The sequence below is a fragment of the Trifolium pratense genome, linkage group LG7 (genome assembly GCF_020283565.1).
Source record: "Trifolium pratense cultivar HEN17-A07 linkage group LG7, ARS_RC_1.1, whole genome shotgun sequence".
Taxonomy (NCBI): Eukaryota; Viridiplantae; Streptophyta; class Magnoliopsida; order Fabales; family Fabaceae; genus Trifolium; species Trifolium pratense.
In genome coordinates, this window is record NC_060065.1 from 7197746 (window position 1) to 7209102 (window position 11357).

At 32.5% G+C, this 11357-nt stretch overlaps 1 protein-coding gene across 1 annotated transcript; it reads right to left on the bottom strand.

The window, feature by feature from the left end:
- Positions 1 to 5013: 5013 nt before the first annotated feature.
- LOC123895760 (endoglucanase 16-like) lies at positions 5014 to 7366 on the bottom strand. The gene is made up of 6 exons (XM_045946250.1): positions 7157 to 7366; positions 6496 to 6909; positions 6309 to 6386; positions 5930 to 6188; positions 5665 to 5849; positions 5014 to 5337 (listed from the first exon to the last, which is right to left on the bottom strand). The coding sequence occupies exons 1-6, from the start codon at positions 7364 to 7366 to the stop codon at positions 5014 to 5016; spliced, it is 1470 nt and encodes a 489-aa protein (XP_045802206.1).
- Between the last annotated feature and the right edge of the window lie 3991 nt (positions 7367 to 11357).

Here is an 11357-nt window from a genome sequence, read left to right on the forward strand (position 1 = left end):
CCAATTGATTTATGGGTTATGCTAACCAGTGCCCCCGGGCACTAGTTAAGGATACCAAAAGGAGTAATTTTTGCATTGAAAATAGCATTTTTTTTATATTTATAAAAAGTAGATTACACAATTTCCAATATATTCATACCTTATTTAGCTCCTTAACTAGTGCCTCAGAGGCACTAGTTAGCATTTTCCTTGATTTATTATTTGTTATTTCAAAATAACAATTGAGGGGGAATCCAAGATAAACTTTTAAGTTTTGGTTCATGATTGGTGCTAATTTGTTGGCATTAGATATATGTTGATTTATGGCTTAATTAATAAAATGGTCCCTTAAAGATATTTTTGGTTTCATATTGGTCCCTTAAAGAAAAAAATGTCTAAATAGGTCCCTTAAAGAAAAAAAGGTCCGAATAGATCCCTTAAAGACATATCCGTTAATCAGTTTGGTCCTATTTAGACCTCTTTTTAGGGACCAAACTGATTAACGGAGATGTCTTTAAGGGACCTATTCGAACTTTTTTTTCTTTAAGGACCTATTTGGACCTTTTTTTCTTTAAGGGACCAATCTGAAACCAAAAATATCTTTAAGGGACCATTTTATTAATTAAACCTTGATTTATCTATCTGCATAATCTACACTTTTACGTGGATTTGATGTGTCAAATTATTTGCCCTTAATTTTTACATCTTTTTTATTTTTATTTAATCTACTTTTTCTTTGTGCTTAAAAAAAATATAAGTCAATACATCGATGTATGTTGTCTAAGAATATTAATGCATTTAGTCTAAATCTTTTTATACTAAATAGATTAATTAATTTTTAATTTTATCTTGTGAGGTTCTCTTCTCTCCGGTGTCGTCATCCCTCTTTCCCTAGATCTCCAAATTGTAGTGTTGTAGGGTTTCTTTGCTTCTGTTTTTCGTCCCACCGCACTTTTTGCACAACATTGCACCGCTCGTCTGTCTTACAGCCTTCATCATTTTTGTCTCTCGTTGCACAACCTCGGAGTTTTGGAGCGTCACCCTCTTCATCAAAGATGTAGCCCTAACCAGTTTTGTCGCTTCGGTAGCTTATGGTTGTTGTTGAAGGTATGGGTTCCCCTATTTTATATGGCGTTGTATCGGTTTCGGTAGACAGTGGTTAATTGTTGCTTCTAAAACGTGGCCTTAGATTTTTAAATTTGAGTTCCACGTTCGATTGTTTAATTAAAGGTTGTTTCATCGGAATTTGGAAACACGAGCTTAGATTTTCTATATATGAAATTCACGTCTGTCTTGGACTATGTTACACTTTTGTGTGAACAATTTCTTTGGGATAAGGCCTAGTCCCCTTTGTATATATATTTTTTTCTTCTTCTTTTTATTAATATATCTATGAGCTATATATAGAGAATGAGAAATTTTATAATACCAACATAATTTGAATGTCGATCTTTCTCTTGATGTCTAAATACTCTTAACTTAAAATAAATAAATAGAATATCTCAAATTCAAACTTCAACTCGTGTTATATAGTGTCATGTCATGTCCCTCCTAATTTAATAAAATTTATGGGCACGATGCGGTTACTCTTTTTTTTTTTACAATATTGACGGTAAGTATTGAACTTAGAATCTCATGCGTATTATCCAAATTTTTCACCAATAAATCAAACTTAATGATTTGATACGGTTACTCTTTAGTTCCAAACAAAATGGCACTAGATATTAAAATGGCAAAATGTGAAAAGTGGTAGATAAAGCAGATTCTATAAAATCGTCACTCTGTTTTGTGGCAATAAAGAGGCAAAAGGAAGTGGGAGCAGCCAATGAGCATCTAACAAAGAAATAACACGTTAAAAATGCCATTGGATTATGGATAAATTAACTAAGCCTCTCATCTCTCATCCCATTGGTTGAGAGTTCAATCCTATCAATTTGGTGTCTCCACACTCTAGTCAATCACGCTCGGAATGTATTCTGTGAAGTCGGTAGATAGTGATTTCACTGTAATTAATTGTACTTATATCTAAGGTTAATTTCACTTATGTTATTATTTATTATGAGAAAAATATTAATAGCGATAATGATAAAAGTTTGATCGTCTAAACCTTGTCAATATGTGTGGGATACTGGCAACTTTAAGCGGATCCATAGGTTCGGAAAATTCAGTTATATGAAAGAGTCTTTTTTTTTTTTTTGTGGCCAAATAGTTTAGTGACTAAATTTTATACTCTTAAGTGTCTTGGAGTACATGCTGTCCTGGGTACTGGAAAATATCTAGGATTACCTTCGATGATTGGACGTAGTAAGAAATCTATTTTCAGCTTCATTAAAGATAGAGTGTGGAAGAAGATAAACTCTTGGAGTAGCAAAACTCTTTCTAAGGCAGGGCGTGAAGTTCTCATCAAATCTGTTCTTCAGTCTATACCGACATACTTCATGAGCATTTTTACAATCCCTTCCTCGCTTTGTGATGAAATTGAAAAAATGATGAATTCTTTCTGGTGGGGTCATTCAGGTGTTCGTAATAAAGGTATTCATTGGATGTCGTGGGAAAAACTATCTATGCATAAAAGTGATGGTGGGATGGGTTTTAAAAGTCTCCCTGCATTCAATCTCGCTATGTTGGGCAAGCAAGGATGGCGAGTGATGTCCAATCCGAATATACTTATCTCCAAAATCTACAAAGCTAGATATTTTCCTCATTGTGACTTCTTTGATTCTAAGGTGGGTCATAATCCTAGTTTTGTTTGGAGAAGTATTTGCAATTCTAAATTCATTCTTAAAGCAGGTAGTCGTTGGCGGATTGGAAGTGGTAAAGATATTCCTTTATTGAACGAAAATTGGTTATATGATGCTTCAGCTGTGAGCCTTCAACAAACCAATGTGCTTCTTGATGCTAGACTTACAGTGGCTGATATCATTATTCAGGATGAGAAGTGTTGGAATATGCCCCTTATAACATCAATTTTTGAGCCAAACTGTGTAACGAAAATTCTTGACACTCCTTTATATAAATCAGTGGTAGATGATATGCGTATTTGGCGTGTGGAGAAAAATGGTATGTATTCTGTTAGAAGTGCTTATCGCCTTTGTGTTCAAGAATTACTAGATACTTCGCATTTAAAGGTGAACGGTGCTTGGGTTTTGCTCTGGAAAATTAAAGTCCCTCCGCGTGTTAAAAATCTGTTGTGGCGCATATGTCGTCGATGTATTCCAACTCGTGTTAATCTTCGTAGCAGAGGAGTAAATTGTATTGATACTTACCCTTTATGCAACGAACACGAAGAAGATAGTTACCATATATTTTTTGACTGTCCAAGTAGCAGGAATGTGTGGAGTATGTGTACCTTCTATCCAATAATAGTAGCAGCAATGCAAAATGGGTATGATGCTGCTGAATTGATATTTCACCTGCTGCAGCAAATTAATGAGGAGGATGCTTCTCTTTTGGCGTGTGTTATATGGAGTATTTGGAAGCAAAGAAATAATATTATTTGGAATGATGTTACCGACGCGCAAAATTTTGTTTTTTCACGTGCAAATATTACTCTACATGATTGGCGGGTTGTGCACACAGCTAGGACTGGTGTGAAGAACCAGCAGGTGCGACACGAGAGTAGGTGGAAAAAACCTTCTAGCGGGCGGATGAAATGCAACATTGATGCTTCCTTTTCATCTCTAAACAATAGAGTTGGTATTGGTGTTTGTATCCGAGATGAGTTTGGCGCTTATGTGTTGGCTAAATATGAACAATTTACACCTTTATGTGATGTTCGTTTTGGTGAAGCTCTCGGTTTACTTTCAGCTCTCAATTGGGTTCACGAGTTAAACTTAGGACCAGTTGATTTTGAGCTCGACTCAAAGATAGTGGTGGATAGTTTTCATTCAAATAAGTGTGATGTTACTGAGCTCGGTGATATTATTTCACATTGTAAACAGCTATTCTCTAATTATTACAATAACTCTAGTGTTGAGTTTATTAGGCGACAAGCCAATGAGGTTGCTCATAGTTTAGCTAAGGCGGCCACATATGCAGCTAGTCCCCGTATTTTGGTTGATATACCACATTGTATTGAACACCTATTGATCAATGAAATGCTATAAGTTCATTTTCTTCAAAAAAAAAAAAAAAAGTGAGTCATTATGGTTAACATGATATATGTTGTTGAATTTGCCTATCATTATGGTGGCATGCTTGTTAAACGTCATTAAAAGAGATTTGTATAAAATCAATCGTTAGTTGGTTCAGTGACATTGGACTTGGTAGGAAGGACCACAGTTTGATTTCTCATAACTACGATCGGAAGGGGGCTAAAATCACTTAATGTCAGAACTTACTCCAATTCGCCGGACACTAGTGGTGAAAAAAATTGTACAAAATAAATTAAATCAAATTTTGAGTTTAATATTATATGGATTGTGTAATGTAGAAAGAAAGGAAAAAAAACTAAAGTTCTGTTAAAAAAATTTAATAAAGAGTAATCGGTTTCTTGATTTTTTTTTTTTTTTAAATACTCGGTTTTTTTTTTTTTTTTTTTTTTTTTTTTTTGATAAGCAAATACTCGGTTTCTTGATATGATGCTATATTTTAATATTTTTATTATATACATTTTTTTATGTATACGAGAATTTAAAATGTATTTCTATTATAAATAATTTTTTATGAGTATAGCCCAATTGATAAAAATATTATATATAAAATGTATGCACCAAATTTGTTAATAACAATGACATTAATAATCATTGATGTCTTGTTTCAAAGAAAAAAAAATTTGATGTCTGAAATTTAAATTATAAAGTCAACTCTTACTATCAACGAGTTTATAGCTAGTGAGTTTGTATCGACTAAATGGTAAATATGGGGAGTAATTACTAAAAACACCACGAGCTACACTCAAAGCAGGTCTTGATCAACATATGTAATCTACTACTATATACTATAGTACAAATTTGAAATTAACAACATTGGGGGTAATTAGCACCGTAAAAAAAAACATTGGGGTAATTAACATTAATATGAAACTAAGTTAATTTAATTCAATGAAGCAAGTTTAGCTAGAGCACCGGTTGCAAGAGAATTAACATAAGTGCAAGGTTCAGTCTTAGGTGAATCCGTACGTTTATCATTAAAATGGTCATTGATGTCAGGTCCACCCATAATGGCTCCAGTTAGCTCATTTGGATTTGGTGCATCTCTTTGAAGCCATTTTGCAAAGCTAGTGGGACAATCTATCACTTCATTTGGTGTCAACTTTGGCACCGAAGCACCTCTATGATGAGCTTGTGTTGGTGGGTTTTTGCCAAATCCTACCATGTATGATCTTCCTTCTGGATTTTTCCCCAATATGTAATCCATCTATAAATTTGTTCCAATTTTACAATGCAATATTAGAATAGACATTCACTCACTATAGTCTAATGTTGTTAAAAAAAAAAACTATAGTCTAATAATTGTTGAAATATTTGCAACATGGATCCTTTGCGAGTGCAATATAATGTCACAGTTGTAAACAGATAGATTTAGATATAATTTTCTGTTTTTAAATTATTTAAATTTAACAATTTGTGTACAACTGCAACATCATACTTTTGTAATAGAAGATCAAATTTAAAAAATTAGACATATTAAATTTAAAATTTGTTTCAAATTTTGTCATTATTAAAGACTATTTTTATTTTTTACATCAATAAGGTTTATACTAACTTGTTTTCGGGCAAAATCAAGGAGATGGGTTGAGTCAAATTCTTTGATTCCACATCTGACTTTTTGTTTATATTTGGCAAGCAAATCACTATATACAGTGAACAAGAAAGATGTACTAGTGGCATATTGAGTATTGGCTCCATCTCTCATATGAATAAACCCACCTGCATAATCATATTTAGAAATATTAATTATACATGTAAAAATTACTATTAAATATAAGCAAAAAAGTACATGTATTTACCGGGAGATAAATTGATTTGATGGTAAGGACTATCAGGAAGGACCGAACATATGTAACTTTCGCCGTGTGCTTTGAATGTTCCAAGACCTTTTATTCCTTCAAAATGTAACTGGGTGAGAAGAACTTGAACTCCAGCATATTTAAGATCCCAACTGAATTCAGATACGGTGGCACTAATTGCTTCTTCTTGTATGTATTTCAAGTATATTGATTTCTTTGTTGCCATGTATAACCATGTTGCTGCCCACATCAACTCATCCTACAAACATGTAAAAATTACAATTAATTATTACAATATCAACATTAATTCATTCTCAAATAGTACTAATTAATAAAGCTTAGTGAATTATAAAAAGTTAATTATCGAGTAATTACTTACATTATAGCCCGAATAGGAGCAGTAAAAGGGACATTCTCCATCATAGGTTGCTTTATGTGATTTTGCCATATCGAAAAGCTGTCAACAATGTGAATACTAAAGATTATAAATGATCATTTTTCCTGTATACAAAATATGCTTCCTATGAAATTATATATAAGCAAAAAAATGTACAAATATTTCATACCAGTTTGGCTTTGTTGAGCAGATTGCGAGAATATTTATGATCGACATGTCTAAAAACGATTGAAGAAGAAGCCATTGCAGCAGCAGTTTCAGCAGTAATCTCACTACCAGGTGTGCCACTATCAATTACTTTAACTGATCTTTTTGTCTTCATTTTTTCTGGTGGAGCCCAACAATTGTGATCATCAACTGGGTCACCTACCTCAACATATAATCTATTTCTTTTTGAACTAGCTTTCAGAAAATAATCTGTACCCCATCTAATTGCATCTTGAATATTTCCAATCTCTTTTGTTGCTTCAAATTCTGCTTTGTAAAATATTGCAGCCCATGATAATGTAGTAACCGTAAATGCCATTGGTAGACCATACTTTACATTGTCCCCTGCATCATAATATCCCCCAGATAGGTCCACCTGTTCAATAAAATCAAAGATATTAAAATTATTCATTTTCTATATTATAAAACAAAATTATTCTATTTTATGTAACTTATCATTATATTCATAAAAAAATTGAATTATCGGCAAATATTAGAGACAGAAAAAATGAAATACATCTTCAATTTTTGTGTCACTAATATTTAGAGACATTTTTTATATTTGACGTTGTTAATTCAATTTCTTTCTAGTAATGATTTAATTTTGAGAAAAAGAAAGATACGTTAACGAGTTTTCCATCGTCGAGTGCTGAATCTCCTCTCCAAGGGACCCTGTTATTGGGAGGGAGTTTTCCCGATCTTTGTGCCTCTAAGAAGATAAGAGATTTTGTGAGAGCTTCCTTATAATTAAATTGACCATTAACAAGTAACATTCCTTGGAACAATGTAAGCCATGTTATAATGATGGACCAATAAACTCTTTTAGTATCCATGAATTTACCCAATAAAATTAAACCTTGCAATAAAGAAAAGTGGTAGAAATTAAGGTGGTGAGGGTGTTTGTGAAATGCAACTTGTGATTAGAGTTTATATAGAAATGTAAAGAACTTAAATGGTTATTTTTATTGTTGAAAAGTTGTTTTTATTGTTTTGCAATGAACCAAGGAGTAGTAACAACTTCTTTGATTTCGGTTTTTGGTTTTATTTTGTGCTTTGTTTGAAGGTGGAAAAATTAAGAGTTTGTTTAAGGATGGAATGAAACGAAACAGGATGAAACAAATTAAGGGATGATTAATTGTGAGGAAAAATTTGTGCCCGTACATATAAATTATTATGCAATTTATTAGGTGTATTTTTTTAGGAAAATGCTAAACAGTAGTAATATCATATTGAAGTTTGTGCAGTCAACGCCTCGAAAATCTAAAAAATGTTATTTTTAATTTTAAAATTTCCTTTTTTGGTTTCCTTAACCAGTGCCACGGGGGCACCGGTTAGCATGACCCATTTTTTTATGCAAATCTAACAAGTAACTCGGTGGCACTACGAATAATTTGTTGGAGTGGCGCTACATGTAAGAAACTAAATGTAAAAAATTTCTTTTTAAAGTTTAAATTTTGTTTTTTCAAGACAAATCATTTTATTTGCTCCCCTTTTTGTTTTGGGTCTCGCTAACATGACACATGTTAAAGAAACCATAAATTAAAAAATTTACATTGAAATAAGGAGTATTTTGACTTTTAAGAAATTAAATACACAACTTTTAAGACAAATATTTTTATATGTATTAAGTTTCTTAACATGCTCTTAGAATATAATTATCGCCCGCAATTCCATAGTTCTACACTTTTTCAACTTTGTTGTGTCAGACCAAACCAATATTTCACATTTAATGGACGTTGATTATATTCAGCCGTTAATATGCAGAAGCACGTTCCTTAGTACTCGATCATTCAGTTATAAATATAAATCAACTATCGACTATACTATAAAGAAAGGATTCCAAGGCTATATAATGCAATGTCCTTCTTTTATGACACAACTCAACCAAGTCACAAAGCATGAAAGCAATCCCCAAATCAATAACCATTTACATTACATTGTGTTGGAACATGATGTGAAATTGAAGGAAGAAACTTGGTAGAGTATAAACACAAGTTATGAACTAAGTGGAGTGTGAATTTGAAAAAAGTAATTTTAAGTCCCACATTGGAGGGAACACAACCCTTAGTAGTGTTTATATATTGAAAAATGCCCTCTTGGGGTGTGTCCCAAGGCTGCCGTCCGTCTGGCCGGCTCGGATTGGGCCAGGCTCGGGCTTGGGTCTTGGTGATATATTAATTTTTTAAGAAAAAAATTATTTTTTCTTTACGTGCGTGAGCTTTTATTTTTCGCACATGTTAATTGTGCGTGAGACCAAGTCATCGATGTTGTGTCAGCGAATATCCGTTGCTCAGTCAAATATTTGTTCATAAATATCTGGTCACGTTTTGATCAGTTTTTTGAAATTCAACTAATTCCTAAAATTTAGTAAATCAGTTCCCCACTTCCTCAAATTCAGTTTTGCAATTATACGATAAATAGCAGCCTTTTGTTTTGTTATTCATCAGTTCATACAAGTCTCTGATAACAATTTGTTCCTTCTCTCTGCTTGTTTTCTTCACGAAAAAATTCTTTCTTTGTTGTTTCATCGAGTGGCTTTGCAGCCATAGAGAATTGATACTCTTGTATCAATTATCGAATTGATTCATCGAATCAATAGAGAAGGGTGTATCTCTGCCCGAATTCTACAGTGCAGTAGCAATTCGGTATTAAAATTGTGAAGGTTGTTTTATCCTGGAGACTTCACGGTTGATAGTCTACTCTGCACAATTTTGAGTAGTACCGTGAAACGTCTTAAAGAGAGCGTATTTATCCGCGACTTAACCGATAATATTTTTTTACAGTAGTAGCATTTTCGAAAAATTTTCAAAATAAAAAAAAAACACATTGTTGGACTATTTTTACTTAAATGATAGAATCCTTGCATTGCTTACCCGTATTTATGCCAATTTATTTTACCTTTTTTTTTTTTTTTTTACGATGAGTGAGAATCGAATTCATAACTTATAGCGTACTATTCAAACCTCTCACCACTAGACCAAACCTAATAACTTAATTTATTTTATCTTTTGTGATAATACTTCCTCTAGTCTTTTTATAAGATATATCACCTTTATAGATTCAATTAATAATTAAGGCAAAATTACATTACAGATCCTTTATCTTATTTTTTTGTAACAGTTTGATCATTTATCTTTTTTTGTAACAATTTGGTCATTTATCTTTTTTTTTTTGTAACACTTTGGTCCTTATCTTATTTATTTATAAAAAATAAAAGATCAAACTGTTACAAATAAAAAAAGATAAAGGAGCAAACCCTTACAAAAAAAGGGACTAAAGTGTTACAAATAAAAAAAATAAAGGACTAAAGTGTTACAAATAAAAGATAAAGGACCAAAGTGTTACAAAAAAAAGATAAAGGACGAAAGTGTTACAAATAAATAAGATAAAGGACTGTAGTGTAATTTTGCCAATAATTAATGTATTTGGTTTATATTATAGGCCAAGTATATATTAATTAACTATTATTCAATTGAAGAACAATAATAATAGAGAAGAAGATGGATACAGAGAAGAAGAAGAAGGACAACAACCACATAGAAGAACAGTGGAGAAAATAAATTTAGGATTTAAAATGAAAAAAATTTGTTATGTACTGTTGGTCCCAGTAGCCATGACAATAAAACTCATACCCGCGGGTACCCACCCAAACCATACCCGCTTTGACGGGGAAAACCCGAGTTGACTGGGTTTGGGTTCGGGTTTGGGTTTTTGCCGATTTCAAAAGATGGGTTTGGGGTGGGTAATTGGTACATTGATACCCACCCCAAACCCGTCCCCCAACCCGCCCCGCTTATACTAAAAATTAGATTTCACCTCTTTTAAATTGGAAACGCTTAAACAATCTCTTAAATTACGTTCATATATTTATTTTTTATTTTAATTTGAGTATTAAACAAACCATTTTCTCTATTTTTTTTTTCTTTATTTAAAAAAATATTGTTGGGAGAAAATAATTTTGGACATTTAACTTTTTTTTTTTAATAAAAAAATACTAAAATATAATTTAAATTCATGTGGAAAGAGGCGTAATGGGGATACCCGAAACCCGGTGGGGATACCCGATCCCCGTTGGGTATGGGTTTAGGGTTATCATTTTTATCCCCGCTCGAATTTGGGATGAGTTTGGGGAAACCCGAACTTTATGGGTTTGGGTTTGGGGAGGGAAAAACCCGTCCCCGCCCCGCCTCATTGCCATGCCTAGGTCCCAGACCATATCATCAGTCCACTTGTCCCATTAATGTGCCTAATTGATGTACTTCGTGTTCCATAAAAATGACACATTAGTGTTTTTTGTAAAGTTATAACGACCATTTTTAACGTTATGAACCAAATTGACTAACGAATTATAGAGTCGGAGATTATTTTGTATTGGTTTAATTAGTAAAATGGTTCCTTAAAGATATTTTTGGTTTCACATTGGTCCCTTAAAGAAAAAAAGGTCTGAATAGGTCCCTTAAAGAAAAAAAAGGTTCGAATAGGTCCCTTAAAGACATATCCATTAATCAGTTTGGTCCTATTCGGACCATTTTTTAGGGACCAAACTGATTAACGGAGATGCCTTTAAGGGACCTATTCGGACCTTTTTTTGTTTAAGGGACTTATTCAGACCTTTTTTTTCTTTAAGGGACCAATCTGAAACCAAAAATGTCTTTAAGGATAATTTTCCTAATTAAACCTTTTATATTTTTCTTTGAGTTAGGAATCAGTATGTAATCGAGATTAAAATGTGTTATGTAGCTAGCCATGTAGTAGGATTCTTATCATGAGTGTAATTATATATTTTTTATATATAAAATTAAATTAAAATGCATTAAATTCATA

What these genes read in the sequence shown, in the direction of transcription:
- LOC123895760 (XM_045946250.1), bottom strand. Translation starts at nt 7,366, where the DNA reads ATGGATACTAAAAGAGTTTATTGGTCCATCATTATAACATGGCTTACA. An exon ending in TGCTCAACAAAGCCAAACTG is followed by an intron (nt 6,387 to 6,495) that starts GTATGAAATATT and finishes CATTGTTGACAG; the next exon opens with CTTTTCGATATGGCAAAATC. An exon ending in TCAAATCAATTTATCTCCCG is followed by an intron (nt 5,850 to 5,929) that starts GTAAATACATGT and finishes ATGATTATGCAG; the next exon opens with GTGGGTTTATTCATATGAGA.